This window comes from Alligator sinensis, unplaced genomic scaffold (genome assembly GCF_000455745.1).
Source record: "Alligator sinensis unplaced genomic scaffold, ASM45574v1 scaffold237_1, whole genome shotgun sequence".
Lineage (NCBI taxonomy): Eukaryota > Metazoa > Chordata > Crocodylia > Alligatoridae > Alligator > Alligator sinensis.
The window spans coordinates 709,471-730,614 of NW_005841849.1; the positions used below are offsets into that span (position 1 = coordinate 709,471).

The 21,144-nt window shown below is 46.5% G+C and overlaps 1 protein-coding gene across 1 annotated transcript in view; it reads left to right on the forward strand.

The window, feature by feature from the left end:
* CROCC2 (ciliary rootlet coiled-coil, rootletin family member 2) overlaps nucleotides 1–11,239 on the forward strand; it is a 99,639-nt gene extending 88,400 nt beyond the window's left edge. The window contains 3 exon segments of the mRNA XM_025209284.1: nucleotides 9,306–9,485; nucleotides 10,787–10,830; nucleotides 10,832–11,239. Of these exon segments, the coding sequence (XP_025065069.1) occupies nucleotides 9,306–9,485; nucleotides 10,787–10,830; nucleotides 10,832–10,868 (261 nt within the window). The 3' untranslated portion in view covers nucleotides 10,869–11,239.
* The last annotated feature ends 9,905 nt before the right edge of the window (nucleotides 11,240–21,144 follow it).

A 21,144-nucleotide genomic window follows, 5' to 3' on the forward strand; every position in this document is an offset into this window, starting at 1 on the left:
CCCTACAAACGAAGAGCCTGAGCAGAACTCTGAGTGTGGGAGAGAGAGTGCTGTATGTGTGTTACAGTAACCTTTGTTTTTTTGGCTCTTGACCAGCAACTTCCCACCACATGCATTTATGTACATGATTATTGCTCTCACATTCTTTGAATGCAGTCCAAATAATGAGTTCAAAACTTTTCATTAAAATATAATCTCGCTTCTAAATTCCCCAAAACACGCACACATGAACACTCATGCGTACATGTGTACACACATACACACACGACCCAGGGCTGTATGATTTCCTCTCCTACTTACAAAAGAAGCTAATATTCAGCTCCAAGGCACTGATTCGAGCTTGAAGAAATAATTTGTGTCACGCATGTGTTAGGTATCAGCAGGGGCACTTTGGGATTGGCTTAATTAGCTCTAGTGATGGGGGAAGCAAAATCCAAACCATGTGCTAGAGCCGTCTTCTAAATGTAACGCAAGCAGTTTCAGGTTGACCTTTGACCCTCTACCCAAAAAGTTTTGTGCATAAAAGTTTCCGTATCTTTAATCAGCCCCCATTCCGTTCTCCTGCTGCCCCAAATGCATGCATGCAGGCATGTTTTTTCATTCAGAACTCTTTTGATGATTGTATAGTTTGTCTTGCTTCATTTCCAGCCCATGGGATGGTGTTTGAACACATACACACCACCATGAACTAGAAGCAGAAGCAATCTTCTGTGAACTAGCACAGAGTAAGAAGTTTGGGATTAAATATGGATGAAGACCAAACCCCTCCTCATTTGAGAAAATGATACTTGATTTGCCTACACTAGCATACTCTGTACTGAACGCATCACTGGCAGTCAGGAGCACCTTACTTCTAGTTCCATCTCTGCTGCTGACTTGTTGTGTGTGGCCTTGAGCAAGTCACATTGGCTCCTTGTGTTATTGTCTCCCTGCCTAACAGACAGAGCTAACAGCATCTTTGTTTCTGGAAGGAGCATACAGAACTGGACTAGGACGGGCTGCATTAGACTGGGCACGTCTACCTCCTTTAGGTTTATCAGATAACGTAATGCAGACAGGAGCACAGCCTCTTGCCACAGCCCTTCCTGGTGTAGCTCTGCACAAAGCATGCACCCAGTTGCAGCAATGGCAGCATTGCAGTGGTGCCATACCACAGCACCTCTGGAAGGCTCTTGTGGCATCCCATTTAGAACCAGAGCTCTAGAGAAGCAGTCTGATCTGTTCCGCTATCTGGAGCCCTCCTGGAATCCATAGAACTTCTTAAGCATGCAGAGAGCAGATCAGGTTCCTGTATCTTTCTGTCTGATCAGTGTAGCCCAGTTTAAGGCCTATGACTCCCTATAAATTCCTCTAGACTGAACCCAAATGTCAAACTGCTTCCCTTGGCAGTGCCAGTTGCCCTGCTGAGGAAATGAATGCTCCCTTTACACTGCAGCCCTGCCACTGTGGTAATGAAGCAAGACCCAGGTTTGGCAATTCCCTTGTCTGCACAGCTTCAGAAACTGGAGCTTTGCAGATGCAAACAGCTGCCTGGCAGAATGGGTGAGTTTGATCTGCCTTACACAGAGTTGTGACCAGCCCAGCAGAAGCCACAAAAGGCAATGGGAGCTACTATTTGCTGCCTGGTATTAGTCAGCCCATCTGTGACTCCTACAAACTCCTCTATCATGTAGCAGGTGCTGACTTCATTGGAGCACCCTTAGGATCAACAAACCATACCGTCAGTGCTATGACAGGGGATCATGGGAGCCAAGGCATAAACAAGTTGACCACATAGTTGAAATTGTAAATATTTACCTTCAATGACATGCTGTATTTAGGTACCATGAAGGTATGTCCTTCATATCAGTTCAGATGTGTGGTTGGGAGGAACTCTCACTGTACAGCATGGAAGACCTTGAACAAGATGAGCAAGTGAAGAAAATACCTCCTGCAGGGTTTTCTTGATAGTCACTAGCAAGGCACATTCTAGCCTTGGACTTGCTGAGACAAGCATGACTTTTTCTACACTGAGGTTTAGAATTATCTAGTGTACAGAGTTGCAGAGAAGCAAAAGAGACATCAAAATACCTGTTAGAAACTACTGCTCAAACCCTATTTAAAAGCTGAGGGCTGCTATGCATGTGCACAGAGCCTACTCTGATACGCTGGAAATCCAGCTCATCAGAATGGTCTCAATTAATCGAGTCTGCTGGAGCACAGAAATTGACATGCCGGTCTGGCACCCTTCTGCAACATGTGTATCAGTGTTGCTGCGTGCCTCTGCCCTGAAAAAATGGCGGCAGGATGCTTCAAAATAAAGCATGTTCTATGAGTTTTAGTTCAAAGCACCCTGCCGCCATTTTTTCAACATGGGGATGCGCGGCAACACTGACACATGTGACATGTGGGTGCTTTTAATTAGCGTGGTTTGCTAATTACAGCACCTGGCACCATATCCCACAGCACATATAAAAATGCCATGGTGTTTAACCACAGGGGCCTAATGAAAAAGATAGAGCAGAATTGTACTCAGCAGGCACAGTTTATTCCCATTTTTCACTCATGCCTCCTGTGTCTCTGTGCTGAAGTCAAGGGGGTTACTTCTGGTTGAAACTGGTGTGAATTAGAGCACTTTAGCCCAATACTACAAGGAATACTTTGATGTGGCCTCTTGATGCAGGAATCAGCTATTAAGTCTGTCCCCAGGCACTGTCCCACATGTGCCCATTTAAGGAAGGCAGTTCCATCATTCTATCCTAAAGTCAGGCTGTTGCAGACACAAGCATGGCAGTCTGGGGTGCATTACAGGTCTCTGCTGGTTAGCTAAAGGCATGAACAAGAAAGGGGTTGTGACTCAAATGCATTATGTCTTCTTCCTGAGTCCCTAAGGCAGGCAGCTGGGGACACTCCTTTTGCTACCTTCTCTGTTTATTTGTTGTTCGTTGTCCTGCCCTTTTCCTTTCTTCCAGTTCAGTACAGTTATGGAGGGCCTTAGATTCACTGTGCAGGGTATGCTGAGAGGTGGAGAGGCTTAGATGAGAGACCAAGGCCTCCTGAACATGGCTTCATGGGAGCTCTTGCTGCAGAGAGCATCTGGGGGAAGGGTGGGCAAACAACAGGGTAGGAGTCCTTTCAGCTGCACTTTTCAGTCCCATAACCTACCCCCTGAGAAGGGGAGCAGAATGTAGCTGCCACAAATCATCTCCATAGCATGCGGAAGGGTTCCTGTCCCTCCCCCACACACAGCCCAGACCTTCCCAACACAAAGTCCAGCTACACAGGCTTTGCACTGGGTCCAGAGTTTGACCCAAAGGAAATAAATTCTGGCTCTATCCAACAGCTGTTTTCCTGTGTTACTGCTTTCAATTTAATGTATTGAGTTTAATTCCAGCAACACAGTTTAGACCATGGTTGTGTTTTTCCATATAAGATGCAAGGCACGCGTATTGGGTTTGTGCAGACATTTATGATTTTGGAATGCCGCTCTGTAGGGGCTGTTGCCACATGCTTGGTTTCCCTTTTACAAAGTTCCTGATTTGTGGGGTGACAGCGGTGGTAGATCTGCTTAATCTCTGCTTGTAGGCGCTGCATTGAACTCGTGCTGCCATTCTGATCCTGAAGGATAGGATGGAAGTCTGGTGCCAACAGAGCCAATTAAACACTCCCCTCTGAGACAAAAGTCACAAATCATTTCTCTGCTCCAGGAAACCTGCAATACATTTCTGATGATGCAGTAGAGAAAGACCTGTTTCAAAGACAATAAGTCCTGCATTGGCACGAGAAGAGAGAGGAGGAGAAGAAGAGCACTGAATCTTTACTTTTGGTCTTAATTCCCTTCCAGTGCCCATTATATGATCTCAGAAATAAAATGCAGGGGAGTAAAGGGGAGTTAGGCACCTACAAATCTTTGCAGATTGTTTGGTCAATCTTGGCATTGCTTTCACAGAGCTTTACACATCCCTTTCACTTTCCTGCCTATCACCGCTGAGTTGGCAGTAGTCCTCTTCATCTTGAATGCAACTAGTGTCCCATGAGACTAGTGCTGTACATATTCATTGTACCCTTCATCGAAGAGGTTGCAAACTAAATAGACAAAGGCTTAGAGAAAGGCAACAGCATTATTTTTCAGAATTTTCAAATGAGAATGGAGGCACATTTTGGCTTTGATCTCACACTTGAAGCATGTATTAAATCTGGGATTTAAACCCAATTTTCCTGAGGGTAAAGCCAGTGCTTTAACTGCAAGGGTGGTCTTCCTCTATAATCTGTACTCCTTTGGAATATAACTTGGGAGTAGAGGAACAAGTACTTATAGTGAAAATCTGGAAATGCTGAAGAGAGTCTTACTGAGGATGCTAAGGAAGAAAATCAAGAAGAGAAACTGTTTGCATTTTGCCAATACAGTTCAATCCTGGTGACTAAAAGCAGTTCACAGCAAGACCCCATTCTGCAAAATGCCTGATGCTCTCATTGGAGGCAAAATCAGGTCATTAGAGCTGCACTCTGTTCCATTATGCACATGTCATAGCATAACTGTTGGGCCAGGCCTTTGTCTGCTGCTTAACTGCACAGAAAAGTTAGAAAATAAAAGGAAATAAGGGGAGAAACATAACACTTTCCTGAAAGATCATTTCAGAGTCCTCGTTTCCCAATTTCCAATTAATATCCATTTATCACAAATGATCAAATAAAGGTATTAACATTACTAGAGAAGGGGGAATCATCAACACATTCCAGTCATCTCACAAAAGTATCATAACTCTGTGATCCAGCTACATTCTCCTTTTGAACAGTTTTTATGTTATTCAGTTACATTATCACTCCTGGTTCTCCATGCAGAGGCAGAGCCAAGCAGCATTTGGTTGGAGATAGAAAAAGAAAGGCATGTCCTGGGATTCTAGTGGGCAGAATGTGCAGCTTAACTAAGTCAGCTTCAGAGTCTTTGTTTTCTCCATTTAATGACTGTAGATGTCCTCACCATATCCTGAATGGGGGCTTGAGGCAAGTAATTAAGATGAGGAAATGCAGGGTGGCTTACCTTTGAAATCCCAATAAACAGCAATGAGGAAAGAAGCAGCACTCAAACCAAAGAAAATACTCCTCACTGCTGAACACAGTCCAAAAGCTGCCATCTGCTTTGATCTCTTTTGATTGGGGTGTCTTTCTCATTCATGTGGCATTACCCCGTTCTGAAGTCTTCATACTATTTTGCCATTTTCACATTCTGAAATGAACATAATGTGGAGAGACTACTCTTATACCTGGACTAGATCCCTAGATCTAGATCCCATCCTGAGATCTCTGCTGACCCAATTCTAATCATAATAATAGAAGCGAAAAGCTGTAGAACCTATTATTAATTGCTACAGCAAGCTAGCCCACCCCCTCCCCTATGCAGGGGTTGGTAGGGCTAAGAATAAAGGATTTTGTTCTAAAGTAAGTTGTCTTAGTGTCAGCTTACAGGGAAACCCTGAACCAGGTTTTTAGTGAAAGAGTCCCTTGCCTCACATGAGATGTTAGCCTGATGCTTCTCTGGAGCTTCTAGAGGGGTAGGAAAGCCAGGTAGGTCTTGCTAGCTGGGCCTGGCACTGTATAGCAATTGTCCATTGTGTTGTGATGGATTTTTCTAGCTGCAGAAACCAGGATGAAGGGAAACATGATATTTTTCTGTTGTAGAAAAGCAACATTACAGGCTGTGTCTCAATAAGCATGAAATAGCTTTGTATATGGTGCCCCTTTATTCCCCCATGCTCAGTTCCTTCCCCTGGGCTGGGGGAAGGGGAGAGAATAGCTAATGAGTTCCAGAAGATCAGCTGTAAATGGCCAGGGAGGGTAATTCATATCAAACTCATAAAACCCTTTATTAGTGTCTCAGGAGGGGAGATCCGGATGTGGCCGTTTATTTATTTTGGATTTTGCTTTTTTCTCTTCTCCTTTTAACATTTTCTTCCAGGAGGCTCGCATTGATTTTTAAAGGGACAGGACTTCCTTTTATTATTTGTAGGCTTTTATCTCTCATCACAGGGCAGAGACTGCCTGTAACTGAGGTCCCTGTCCAGCCAGTCATCTCCATGTAGACCATATCACAGACCCATGTGTTCTGGGGTCTTCCTGAAGTTGGGAATTTGGAGGTTTGAGACACTGCCCTTTGTGCATTAGCTGTTTCCATACCATATGTTGCCCAGTTTCAGGGTGGTGTGCTGGAAAAGGTTGTGTCCTTCGACCCCTCCCATAATGCTATGGGTGCTCCTTTTAGGTCTAGATTGGGCTTCCCATTCTAACTCTCCTCTCTAGCTGTCCCTCACAAAATCAATGTGAGTCTCCTGGAACACATGTGAAAGGAATCCTCTTTGCCTCAGCAAACTCCTGGAAAGCCAATTTGCACCCAAAGCTCTAGGTCACCCTGTTGATCCCATCCTGCTTATCATGCCACAGAACAGCCACTTGCTTGGGCCTTGACTTTCCAGTGGGAATTGCCCCCAACAATCTGCCTCTTCCAGCTCCTTCCTTCCCTGCCCCAGCACCCTGAATCATTCTTTGTCCTATGAAATCTCCGCTTCTGTTCTCTTTCTTGACCTTACTTGCTGCCCCTTCTATCCTCTCCCTCCATACTGCTCACATCAATGGTGTGAACTGCCTTCACTTCTTTGTCCTCCATACCTCCACTCCACACCCTCTCCTCTTCCCAAGGTCACTCCTATTAACTCTCTGGGTGCAGCTCCAGGCCTCTTCTCCATCTCTGACCTTCTCCATCAACATGTGGCCTTTGATATGGCTGCTCCTTCCCTTCTCCTGAAGCATTGTCCTTCCTTGGTCTTGCCCCGCTGTATGACTGGTGGCTCTTTCTCCAGTTCTCTTGTGTGCCCCATCAGCTGCCATATTGTTGGAGATGGTCTGCCCCATGCCCCCTTATGCATCCACATAACCACATTGGTGATAAAAGACTATGCTGCCTGCACGCTGCAATGTGCTTCACCTCTTGTGAAGAACAAATTATTTGCTTTACCCTGGGTGCTGCTGTGAACTGGGGGCTGCGGGACTGCTCTAGGGACCTGGGTTCTAGTTCAGATGGAGCTTCCTGAGCTTGGAAAAACTGTTACTCACTTTTTCTCTGTGTTGCCTATTTAGCTTGATTGCTCTTTGTGGCAGAGGCTGCATCTTATTTGGTGTTGCACAGCATTCAACACAGTGGGATCCTGAACTTCCTGGCAGTTCTAGATATAGCTGTAATGCAGATGGACTAAGCAAGATGGTGCTCTGCAAAGTGCCCATCCATTTCCTTTCAGTAGTACCAGTTTTCCAAAAGTGCAGAGCCCTTTTGAAAATTAGCCTCTGGCCATGCCTTCAGAGACCATGACCACCTCAGCTTTCTATTCCAGTAGTACCTACTCAGCTGCATGGCTTATTCAAGGATAAATGTCAGTCCCTCCTGAGTATCTTGTCCTCCATTTAGGCAGAGCACAAGAAATTCAAGAGAGAAGATGATGCTGTGCGACTCAGTTCAGAGAAGGGGCAGCTGGACCAGTCTCTGAGCAGCCTGCAGCAAGAAGTGGAGGACACTCTGAGACAGAACCAGCAGTTGCAGGTCAGCCTGCTGGCTATGCCTGGTCTGTCCCTGGAGATGACAGCAGCTTGCAGTGATTTTTGGCTGGGATGGGGAGGTGCAAAGGGCAAGGGGGGCGGGGCATGCAGTAGATTTGCACAGCAAGTGTGCTTTTTTTCCAAGCACAGAATTGTCAGCATTGCACAGTCACACTACACAATCAATCTACAATCTGAAAGTCAAGGGAGCTCCTTCCAGCTCACTCCCCACACCAACCTCCAGGGACTTCTGGATAACTACCCTGCCTAAATGGGGCCCTTAATGACACCTGTAGAGCTCCATGGTACAGAGGCTAGAACTGACTGCATCTTGGGACAAACAGCTCTGCTGATGATGCGCAAGAAAACTAGAACCCTGCCACTTGCCCCTTGGTTGTGCGGCGCCAACTTACTGTCATCATCATTGTTTTTTTTGTCACATAGGCTCTTGAAGGCACATGCCCTGGTCAGGGCCCCATTAGCATGGGTGCTAGTCACAGTATTATTAAGGGAGTCCTTTCCCCAAAGTGCTGACAAGGCAGGAGAGGGGTGAGCAAAGAGATGCTACTAGTGAGCAGTAGCAGGTGCAGGCAGGATGTTAACCCCATACCAGGTATTGGCTGAGGGTGGTGAAGGGGATGTGAATGTATTGAAGGTGTGTGGTGAAGGAGGCAAAGGAAGGAGAGTATGATCAGACATTGGGAGAGAGGCACAGCAGCATGCAGGACACACTTGAGTCTGGCAGTGCTGCAGGCATGAGGGGAATGGAGCAAACAAGCTATCAGCAGAATCAAAACAGGTGTCCAGAGACCCAGCTGAAGAAAGCAGCATCTTATGGCAATGTGTGTCCAGGCAACCTCAAAAGGTGCTGACTCAGGGAACTACTTCCTGTCCCACCTCTCCAGGCAAGGAAGGAGGAAGTTTTTTGCCCAAAGCCCAGTGTTTCCAGGTCTGGCGGGAAAAAGTGAACCTAGCCAGGCCTCCTGATACCTGTTGCTGCTACTGTCCCTTGGCTTCTGTTTGGGGAAGGGGCATTTCTGCTCTTACAAGGGGGATTCTGATCCAGGAGCTTCTTCCTCATGAAGTACACATGGCTAGAAGATATGCTGGCTTAACAGAGATGCCCTGGTAGGGGGTATCGCTGTCCTCATCCACAGCCTGCTGCCCCAGGGGGTTTACCTAAAGAACAGCTCTGTTGTGGAACAGTTTGGGAGTACAGTGGGCATGAGGGGAGAGAAGGACATGGTGTGTTGCTCCATGTGAGCCAAAGGTCCTAGACAGGAGCTATGGAAGCTCCCGGAGGGTGAGTCTCACCTTGATAGGCTACTATTGGCATTGGTATCTCCATCAGGGGATGGGACTCATCTGCAGCTATCATGGCAGGGGCTTGCTGGTTGGGAGCTGAAGACAAGGCCATATGTGGATAGTGCAGAGTAATTGAAGTGGGAGCAGGGGGAGGGAAATGGCTTCAGTGTGACTTTCTTGTCAGCCAGACTGGCAGGCACCTGGACTCCATGTCTCTGGGCAATTGAGATAAAGCACCAAAAGCTCTCACTAGAGCACTTGAAACCCTGTCTATGAAGTTAGCACTGCAGAATGGAAATATCCTGAGGCAGACCTAAAGGCAAGATATGCTTGGGTCTTGTCATTGTCCAGCACTGCCCAGTGGACCAGGGCATCTACTTGGCAGCTGCGATGTCGGCTGGATTTGGCTGATGTTTTGCCCTCTGTTTCTATGCTAGGCCCAGATCACAGAGCTGGAGCGGGCACATGCCCAGCGCCTGATGGAGCTGACTTCACGGCATCGGCTGGATCTGAATCTGGAGGCAGAGAGGCTGCGCAGCACTCAGGTGCAGGCCGAACGGACACTGGAATCCCGAGAGAGAGCACATGTGCAGCGAGTCAAGGCCTTAGAGGAGCAGGTAGGAAGCTATAAGCCTAGCTGGGGGTTCTTTAAAAACAGTTGCACGAAAGCTCCCATGCCTTGGGGACAGTGGAGGCACCAGGCTAACAAGAGTTCATTTGCAAGCCTCCTTAGGCTGGGCTGGGAATGATAACACAGTATGAGGAGGAGTGTTGGGGGAGGTCTGTGGCTAGGCACATCAGTGGGAACATCTAACACCCATTGTTTAGCCCCAGGCTTTTACACCCACTGCCCTGCTATCAAGGGCTGGATGTGGTACAGGGCTAAACAGAATTGGACCCATGGTGCTTCTCCTTATAGAATATTATTGTATGTTACAATATTTCTCTTGGAGAGGTGTCCCTGTTCCTTGAGGTGTTTCCCATAAGGCAGAGCTATAACATCTCTGTGTGCTCCCATTGCACATATAGGCACTGTAACATAGTGGTTAGGGTACTGGATGGGACTCAAGAGACTTGGTTCCATTGCCAGCTCTGACATTGGTCTGCTAATGACCTTGGTATATCACTTTCCCTTCCCGCTTCAGTTTTCCCAGCAGTAAAACAAGAATAAAGATTCTTGAGTGTAAGGCCATTCACTTAGGGACGAATAAGAATCCATTCTAAAAGCTTGTGGCTCATCAGTTGGAAATGGCTGAGAAAGACCTGGATGTATTAATTGATCTCAGCATAAATATGAGACACTACTTTGATCTTAAGATGTAATAGACAAAGTATTATCTGTAGAGATAGGGAGGGATTAAATCCATTCTTTGAGGTGCTGGTGAATCCTCATATGAAATACTGCACACAGTTATGGTCATCTGTGTTCAAGGAGGAAGAATTCAAATGAGAACAGTTGCAGAGGGCTACTAAGATCAGAAAATGGAGATCCTATGATGTGAGAGGTGACCAAATAAGCTTGGCTTGTTCAGCCTAGCAAAACTTAAAGACTGAGAGGAAATATGTTTCCTGTCTGTAAATATATCAGGAGGTAAACATTGGGATGAGAAAAGAGCTATTTTAGCTAAGAGCAACATTGGCATAAATGGAATAAGCTCTCCAAGAATAATTGTAAGGTGGAAGCTAAAAGAAAGTTTCTGATCAGAGAAGTGAGGTCCAGGAACAGTCTTCCAACAGGCAAGCAACATATCTAGTTTTTAGATAGAGCCTGTTAAGTATTTGAACAGAACATTTGACATGGCTGCTTGTGTGAGTTGCCCTTCCAATCCCATGTTGCCACGAGTGACTATCTCAGGGCTCTCCATAGGGAAATGATACCATTTCACTCAGTAATGTTAAATGGCCCCGTGTTCCCCAGGTGAACTTGTTGAAAGAGCAGCTGGACCAAGAAGTGCGGAAGAGAATCCTACATCACTCAGGTGCTCCGGACAGGGAAATGATTTCAAAATAACCTTTTCGCCCTTGCCCCTACCTTGGTATGACAGCATGGAGAGCCAGCTTTCAACAGCAATGCTGCAGCCTGACAGACTGGACTCATATGCCTCCTCCTTCTCCAGGATACTCAACAGAGCCATAGTCAAAAATGCCATAATCCTGAGACACTGGTGCTGGGAGAATTTTTGAGGGGAACCCACATGGTGCTAGCGGATGGAGCAATCAGGACCACAGACATCAGAGAGCCAAAAGGAAGCTCTGGGGCAAGGACAGCTGTTCTCTCAGTGATAACTGAATCCCAGGGCACTGATGCAGCTTAACCAATTAATTTAGGCCATTTGGCAATGAGGGACTGCTTTGTTGTTAGAGTTACCAAGGAGTTTATCATCAAGGTGCTAAGGGATTTCTGTAGATATTTGTCCTAGACATACTAATGGCTGGTTCATGGGTCTCTGTGCTGTCTCACACCTGTTCTTTAAAAGGCTGTGCTTCCCAAACAGTTGGGGGGCCCTCTCTCAGGACTGGTTTGGAGTGTTCCTGTTTGGTCCTCAGCCAGTACTCTCTGAGATATTCTTCTTTCTTAATGGTGAAGAATCAACATGTCTTATCTCCATGGCATCTCTCTTTGTGTCATGCTCCAGATGGATTCATGCATCTCGAGGAACTGGCTTTTCAGTAAACATGGGGGCAGGGGCATATTTCCAGTAACATTAATCAAAAGCACACTGTGTGCTAGCACAGCATGCAGCCACGCCTGGGGATTGGTAGAGTCCTCCATTCCCTTTATGAACCACAAGCCTTTTTCACGGTGGCAGGTGGCTGGGATTAGCTCAAAGCCAAGTTGTCTTGTGACTCGCTGGCCCTGAGACGCGTGAAAGTGTACAATCAAGTGTTCCACCCACTCGCACAGCCGGCAGTCTCCAAGAAAATCCCGATAGGAATCAAACTGTGGTTTCCACAATGATAAAGGCAGCCATCTTGGAAATGCTTCAGACTTCACCTGTTAGCATTATTACACATTTTTCCCCATTAATGTTTGTTGGGGAAATAAGTAGTTATTTTTCCCACAATCCTTTGTTTATTTGAACAACATATTTCAAATGATAAGAAGAGAGGATGCGTGCGAAGGAAATCGATAATGGCATTTTCAATTGTTTACATTTACTTTTTTAACCATATTTGATATGTAAAAATCAGTTTGTTTCTTTTACATGTTACAGGGAAATCTTTTTGTCCTTCAACCTTCCTCCCCTCAAGGCTGCCTGGGTCCATGCAGCAAGGGCATACAGAGCTTGAATGTATTCTCAAACTGCTGTAGTTCCACTGAAGTTTTATGGCATTTCTCCTGCCTTACACCACTGCAAATCAGAACTGGTTCTAACCAAGACAGAGACTAGTGAGGACTCGATCCTGTCCACCTTCCGTTCCTGTGGGAGTCTACAGGAGCTGAGGGTGACTCTGCCTCTGGCAGGAGGTACATAGATTCTCACACAATTGAGCTCTAAGAAAAATGTGGCCAGAACTTCAGCTGGTGCAAATCGACACTGAATCATTGGCTTCACTGAAGCAACACTGATTTATGCTGAATAAGGATCTAGCCCACTGACTTCACTGGAGCTACCCCAATTAACACCAGCTGGAGATCTCGCCTGCTGGATCTGATTTTCTTTTCTCACTGTTGTTAATCACTCCAGTGAGGCCAATTCTGTGACCTGGCTTAAGTGATAGTCCAGCTCTTTTTTTCCATGCCCCATCCAATGTGCTGTTTACTCTTCACTGGCCTAACTCATGGGGCACCAGGAGAGATTGTGAGGCATTAAACACCATATATGTTGGGAAGGCAGGAATAACAAAGCTCATATTCCATCACTGGTCCATTTCAGAACTGGACCCTTTGGACTTGGACAACCATGTGGGCAAGGGTATTCTCTGAGAAGGCCAGAGAATACCCTCGCATTGAGGGCAATGTTGGGTCCCAGTAAGCAAAACTTTCCATGCTGGTATTCATATAATCCTGTTGCTGTAAATCCTAACTAAGTCCTGCTGTTGTTTTCTCCTCACTTTCAATCTTTACATAATATGTTCCTTGGCCTATTTTCAGTATTAAAAAAGTACCTTGCAATAATTACAGTGGAGAATATTTATGTTGCATTTGTATAGGATAAAATCATAAATTATTCTGAACCACATTTCTGATTTCTATATCTTCAAAATTTCACAAATCACTGGGCTTCTCAATTTTATTATGAATATTGAATACATCTTAGCAATGAATGATAATTATTATTGTTGTTTAAGTGCCACAGTGTGCCCAAGGCTTATTCAAAAAGATCTGAATAAATTTGGGTATTTTCTTAACCACATTCAGAAAGGACTGCATTTCCCACTGTCCCACTCCACCGCATCCTCTGATTGCTAGGGAGAGTTATTTAGTGGAACAGATCTTTGCTGATGTAATTGAAACTGCTGGGGATATGGCCTTGTGTGCTTAATGGTAATGGGTAAACAGGAAAGACTGAATCAGCAGAAGAGGGAAAAGTGGCTAGTGCTATTAAAATTCAGTGGAAATACAGGAAGATCAAAGTCATGGTTTAGTGATAGACTGTGCAAGAGAAGGTGATTAGCAAAATAGGGTAAAGGGAAGGCAATTGGTATGTAAAGGCAGCGAGATAAGAACCAGTTAGGTGTGAGCAGGACAGAAGAACTGGGACTGAGACAGGCTTCATTTGCCGTCTTGAGAAGATGCCTCACTCCTCATGCTCACAACTGAGTCAAAGGAGAGTTTCAGACAACAGCCATTTCTTTATATTTGTAAATATAGTGTGATTGTACACAAGACAACATTAACATGTACACATGATGAAAATGTAACTTTGTGTGGCTTAATGGCATTACAGTATACACATGCAAGACTTTTGGGGGTTTAAAATGATTTTGCATCATTTCAGAATAAACTGCATCTGAATGTAGTTTAGTTTGCAATGTTGCAGCTATCAGTTTGCCCCCCGGCCATGGGAGAGGTGGGAAAGCTCCACAAAGAAAAGGATTGGGCCCCTCACCACTTCTGCCTTCAGCAGACACCTGCTGAAGGCAGAAGCAGCAAGGGGCCTAATCCTTTTTTTTTTTCAGTGGAGCCTGCTCGCCTCTCCCATGGCGGGGTGGGGGCCAGCTGCTGGTGGCTAAGTGGCCCCCTGAGCTACGGGAGCCCCTGGTCCTTCCCTCTGCAATGGCAGCACCCCCCAGGGCTACCCAGGCAGACTGCTGGCAGGCCACGTGCTGCTCCAGCTCGGGGTCGAAGAGTTGGATCGGGCCGGGTGCTTCCTCCAAGCTGGGGCAGCACCTGGCCCGCTAGCAGCTTGCCCAGGCAGCCTCAGGGGGTGCCGCAGCTGCAGAAGGAAGGACTGGAGCCCCCCACCCCCCAGTAGCCCACCCAGACTTCCAGCACCCCATGCGGCATCTCCGCTGCCTTCTTCGGCCAGCAGCAAACCCAGCCACCCTCCTGCTGCCTTCCCATGCTGCCCCGGGACAAGCTAGCTCATTCCCAGTCAGCCCCAGGCATCCTGTGAGCCTCAGAACCCTGCTTTCAAGCAGAAGCAGTGAAGGGCTCATCCTTGCTGTTGCAGAGCCTCCCTGCTTCCCCCCACCCAAAGCCAGGGGGGTGAGCTTCTGGCGGGCCAAGTGGCCCTTGAGCTGCAGGGTGCCCCAGTCCTTCCCTCCACAGTGACAGCACCCCCTGGGGCCACCTGGGCAGGCTTCTATCAGGCTGGGTGCTGCCCCAGCTCAGAGGTAGCACCTGACTCAATCCAACTGTTCCCTGAGCCTGCCCGCTGGAAGCCTGCTGGGCGCTGCTCCCCAGGCAGGCATGGGGAGGAATTGGATTGAGCTGGGTGCTGCCTCCAAGCTGGGGCAGTACCCAGCCCACTAGCAGCCCACCCAGGTGGCCCCAGGGGGCACCACTGCTACGGAGGGAAGGACCGGGGCTTCCCACAGTTCAGGGGCCACTCAGCCCGCTGGCAGCTCACCCCCTAGCTGCAGGCAGGCTCTGGCTCTGACAAAAAAAAGGATCAGGCCCCTCACCGTAACATGACAGAAAGATTGAAACTGTCTAGTTCTCAGGGTTTTATTCTATCCCCCACCATTTCAATTTAGGGGGCATAGAATAAAACCTTGGGGATTAATGCCCGCCCCCCGTCCCCCGGTCATATGTACAAACGCCCATAGTTTTTAGCTATCTGATCACTTTAATCCCTCAGTGATGCAATGCTGAATTTATCCTCCTGGCCCTGTCTGTCCATCCAGTTACATTGTCCATAATGTATAGTGTTTAGGTTTCTTCTCTGCTGGAATTTTTTATCACTTGTAAAAAAGGGGTTGTACCAAGAGGGGTACAAGATAAAGGTCATTCTTAGCTTACATTGATTATCAGGTGTTCACCTTCTCTCTTACAGCACCAAAGAAGAAATGGGACGACAGTCTCAATAGTGACTTCCTCTTTCTCACTCCCTCCCCTCCATCTACTAGCTCTACCTGTCCTGAGAGAACAGGCACAGGGAAGTAATCCCCAAGCCAACCTGACACTGAACAGTAGTTAAACCAAAGTCACCTCTGACATCTGCAGATTGTAACATCTGCCTAGTGCCAGGCACTAGCTCCACCAGGAAATGGTTCTTCAATGGAGAAGCAAATATGTGATTTTAATGGGAAGCAGAGAAACCCATACAAGTGATAAGGCCCTCTCTAATGGCCCCATATCAGAGGACTGATAACAGAACCCATCATGTCAGATTTCCTCATGTGACTACAGTGAGCTACCCCTGAGCTTCAGAATAGCAGCAATCTCACTTTTTCAGCCATGCTATATTACTGCCTTCAATTGTCCTGAGAGATGTTAGATTATAAACTAAATCTTCTATCAATACCATCTCTATAACAAAGCACTGAAGCCAAGACACAGCAAAGTGCTTACTTTAAACATGCTTAAGTCTCACTGAAGTCAAGTGCTCAGTGCCACACTGGCCAAACTCCATGCAGGTGAGAAGTCCAGTTGAAGGCAATAAGGCTACTTGCATGTTTAAGCAGGAGGCAGGGCAGGGTGGTACCTTAAAACTCATTCAGAGGCACGAACTTTCGTAGGCAGTAGCCTATAGTGTCAGATGCTATGAATGGGCTGTAGCCTACAAAAACTCAAGTCTCTGAACAAGTTCAGAACCCTGCCCTGCTTTCTGCCAAACTTCAGGCTAGCACTGCTAGCTATCTCTCTCTTTGCATGCTTAAACTTAGACATATGGGGTGCCTATACACATACGAATAGGGGCCTCTTGGAAGCCACTCTAATTAAAATGCTGCTGTGTCTCATGTATTCAGCATCCTGCATTCCAAAATGGCAGCAGGGCACTTTAACTAAAGCTCATTTGACAAGCTTTAGTTAAAGTGCCCCCACCACCATTTTGAAATGTGGGACACTGAATACACAAGACAGTGCAGCACACTGGAGCTTTCTCATTAGCGATTAGTCAAGTTTTCTCTGATGCGTTCTTATCAGAACACATCTGAGCACGTGTATAGGCACCCAGAGATCTTGCTAAATGAAGACTGAAGTAATTTGCCATCTTGGGTCTTGAGTACAGAATTAGGTTGTGCAGAGAGTAGGAAACCCTAACCTTAGTTAAACCCTAGTAGAAAACCATAGCCCTAGCATTAATTGGTTAAACCAGGCAGTTCTTAAACCCCTGATTCTTCCCTCAATGCATGACCCTGCATTTTATTTCAGTTTTTGTTACAGCAGGGAAGTCTTTGTGCTTTATCTTGTGTTTGGAAAAGGAGTTTCTCTTCACTTTTATCTCATTTCCACCAATCCTAAAGACCTTTAGCTGAAGAATAAACACAGAATGCACTAACAGCAAAGGAGAAAGGAGAACTCTAGCAATGATTTGAGATGACCTGGAATTTTCAACTCTTCCAGTTCTACTCCAGACTTTTTTTTTCCTTAAAGCATTCACTTGAGTCAGGTGACTGCAAAAGAATCTCAGCTTTTATTTGAAAATGTAGAAGTGAGCTTCTAGCTGTCATACAGAAAAGCTTCAAAACAAGAATACGAATGGCTCAAAGCCACAGGGGCATGAAAGACATCCAGCATTTATTATTTTTTGCAAAATAATTATTTTTAAGCCCATCTAGTGATTGCTTGGGATCTGACTTGTCATTCTGGAATATACTGGGGGTTCAACAACACTGAGCTGGGCAAAGGCTTTACAGTGCAGATCTGGATTTCAAACCACCCAATGCTTGCAGCTGGCTTTCCAGTGACAGAGCTGTGATTCTGGTTCTGTATCAAAAATATTACTGCCAGGACTAAGATCCAAAGCATTTGCAGAAATTGCCAGGAAGGACAAAGTACTTTCATTGTGTGTTTTTTTAAAACAAAAATAACTTTTTTTGATATTTGAAGAACAAATTATTTTTCCCTCAAATGACTTGAAGTTTTATTCTTCATTTTCTCAGGTCAGACAATGCTTTGCGATTAACCCCTTCAAATTCAAGTTTTCAGAAATCTGTTTAATTTAGATCTAAGCATGGCTGATGTATTAAAATGGCTGTTGTGTGCTGAAATCATTTTCAGATGTATAGGTCTACCTGTCTGGCAATATTTGAGTTATGGGTAAGCACATACAGAATAGAGAGAAAAATAGAGATACATTGCTGAACTTGACTGAAATGTACTGGACTAAGATAGGGCTCAGTCCAATAAAGAGTTAATAACACCAACCTGCAATAAAGTGCTTTTTGCTAAAAGGTCTCAAAGAAAGCCAATGCTAGTGCTTTACAAATGAAATAAATACCATAGACCCCACTCTACAGACTGGGAAACCGAGGCACAGGGACATAAGGTACCTTGCCCAAGGTTGCTCATCAGGCCAGTAGCTGAGGTAGCAATAGGATCCAAGTCTCCTGAGTCCCCGGCTAGTGCTCTGTCCACTATACAACACTGCCTCCCATTGTGAAATGGTCATAGTCCCACTGCAGCCAGGCCTACAAAGTGAAGCTAGATCTTATTAGTGATTATTAAAAAGCAAGGTCTGTCCCTGTTAAATAAAGGTCCTTGGTCCTGTATGGACATGGTTACAGGATCAGGGCTTGCAGATGAGGGCTGAGGGCAGCAATAGTTGTGTGAACTGTGTTGTGGTGTTGTGGTTATTATCCATCTTAGACTGCACAGTCCATATTTAGTAATCAATTAGTGGTGCCTTTAGCATGAAATAGCTGTCCCATTTATGATCTAAATCAAATGCATATTTAGGCATCTTACTTGCCAGAGTCACAGAGTCTGTTAGGGAACTTTGTTCTGCTTTGCTGGGATAACTTGAGCTTTCTTGATAAAACGATTTGCTGATGATAAATGTGGATTTTCTCAGCAGAGACAAAGAGGCCCTTGAGTCTAAAGCGTAACCTAAAACATCACACTGCTGAAAAGAATTTCCTGATAATATTTTTAGCACCTGAAAAAAAAATAGCACCATTTTTCTCTCTTCTTTGCCTGTGGGGGATTTTAAAAGAGAAGACGAAATGTAATGCCCAGGGTGGGGTTTGAGCATTAACCTATTGGGCCCCAGGTCCTGGTAAGAGCAATAGCAAGACACAGGCCCTAGAGAACCCAGGGAATACAGCCGGCAGAGATCAACGCCTGTGGCACTGAAGGGTAGAAGGCTTCCCCCCTTTCCTTACCGCAAGGAAAGGGGTAAGACCCTCGTGTTGGTTTCTTGGCAGCTGACGATCCTGGGAGAGTTCTGCAGTGTTTGAAAGGGACTCTGCGCAGTCAAAGTTTCTTGGGTGGTTGCTTTTTTTCCACACCAGAAATTTGAAACCCTGACTAGTCTTTTCCAATTGTACCGAGAGTCAGTGACAGAGAGAAGGGGAGGGACCTGACAAACAGCTTCCATTCAGGCCTCTTTCATCCCAAACTCTCTCTCTCCCCCTGGACCAATAACAGAGAGAGGTTTCCAAGGATGCAGAGTTTAGGGGCTTAACAGAAAGTCCTTGGTTCTCCTCATCCCCTGCAGTGCAAGCACCAGCACAAGGGAAGGAGGTGGCAAGAAATTTGGAGGGAGCAGTGTGTGCTGGGCCTCAGCCTGAAAATGGGGTTACCAGGTCCTGATCCTCCTTTTGGTGGTACACATGCAACTCACTACTGAAGCCTGTGGCAGCTGCCTGCTTGCAACAGACTGGCTAGCTGTGCGACTGCAGGGGAAACAGGATGGAAGTTGAAGGAATGTGCCTTGTCACTGGCAGGCTGTAGGACCTTAGGCAACTCTTACTGCCTCTCCTTCCCCAACCACCCTTTGGTGCTTCTAGAGTGGAACCTAGACCTGTCCCTCACTACACTTGCGTGCAGCGCCCAGCACAGCAAGCTGCGATCTTGGAGCAGCTGTAGTAATGCAAAGTAGCACTGTAGTAATGCAAACAATGAGTACCCCTGTTGTGGGGCAGAGCTGCAGCTCCTGGGCATGCGCTATGCAACAAGGACAAGGAGCCAACTATTGAGGGTGTCGCTGCAGGGACATTTAAGGCCATTGCAGGTCATGAAGGCACCTGCCAAACTGTCAGATAGCAATCCACCTGGGGACTTGCTGTGCACACACCAGATCTGACCTGCCTTATGAGCACAGCCATATATACTGGCAATCCTACATCCCTCCCTACCCTGTATTTTAGGAGTAGAGAGAGAGGTGGTTAGCCATGTTAGTCTGAAGTCAGGCAGAAGGCAGAGCAGGGTGGCTCAGATGTTTCCTGTTCCCGGAACTTTAGACAGGCACTACCTAAGGGGCATTATCACTGCTAGATAGGAACAGGTGTGCTGTGGCTAGGCACTGGCCAGGGGGCCCAGGAGATCCAGCCTCGGGTCCTGGGCCAGCTTGTGTGACCTTGAGTAAGTCACAAAGGCCCGGCTTGTGCAATATGCTTAGCAGCAATTTGTGAGCAGTAAGTACAGTGGGTACTAACCCCTTTTGAGGAGCCAGCCATTTCATTTGGGTCTGTAAGTGGAAGCAAAGCACCACTGTAAACCTGACCCATCATCTGGCTAAACCACAGCTCCCCTAGCTGTATCACAGGGAAAATAGGCCTTCCTTCCCTTGCCCTCAGTCTGGCTGTGCTATTTAAATCCTGAGCTCTTTGGGGCAGAGGCTGGCTCATACTGGGGGATGGGGGGGCGGAAATCTGGCCAGGGCTGCTGGGTTCTCCCATAACCCAGACAATAACTCAGGAATGTGCGCTAAGGCAGTGGAGAGGCTTGCTGAGGCATTACTGCAGCCACGTTCCTGTTATCCCTCATGCATAATTCCTCCCATCATGCCTCCCGGAGACCAGCCAGACATTCCTATATGAGTGGCATGGGTGAGCATCAGATAAAGTAGCCTCGGGCTGCTTTCCTTTGTGCACTGTCAGCTCCTCATCCTGCATTATTGTGGCACTCAGGGTGCCATTCCTTTGGCACATCCGCATTCCTGTGGGCTCTGCTGTGGCTATGCCCAGGCCGCTGCCATGGTTGCACCCAGTGCCTACCTCCAGCAGACCTCTCTAAACTGTTACGTGCACAGAAACAGTGGGTATTTGCTGCCTCATCAGTCTCTCAACAGTTGTTCTTTGAGGATCCACTCATCATATCCTGGCACAGCTGCCATGCACCGGCTGAATGAATTACCCATTGTCTTGATGTAAATTCTTCTGGGTCGGCAGCACATCCTCGTTTGTATAACACAGTGGAAGCCACAATCCTGTCTGGGCCATCAGAGGCTATTCTGTGCAAAGGTTTCAGCTGTTCTGACTGATGGAAGCTCCATGAGATAATTCTAGCTCTTCATGATCAAAGGAAGAATCATTCCACTGCCCAATCCTACCCAGCACATGGTGTGGAGAGAGGCTCCATGGCACAGAAAGCAGGATGCAACCAGAGGCCTGTAAGTTCCCAACTCCTTGTTTAAGAGTTTTAGCAGACACTGACTGTGCAGTAGCAGAAAAATACTGCGCAGTAGTGTGTCACAGCACGGACAGTGCTAATACGCTGCTGCGCAGTAACATTAGACTACTACACAGTAGCATCACCTAAAAGACATTCACTGGCGCTACTGCACAGTAACTCCAGTTACTGTGCGTTTATTTAGTACTTTCTAATACAAATACTAAATAAATGTGCAGTAAAGACTGCGCAGTAGCGTCCTGTGTAGACGCACACAGTGGGATGTCCAGGCAGCATGAAGTCACATGGAGCATTTGTAAGGCAAAGGG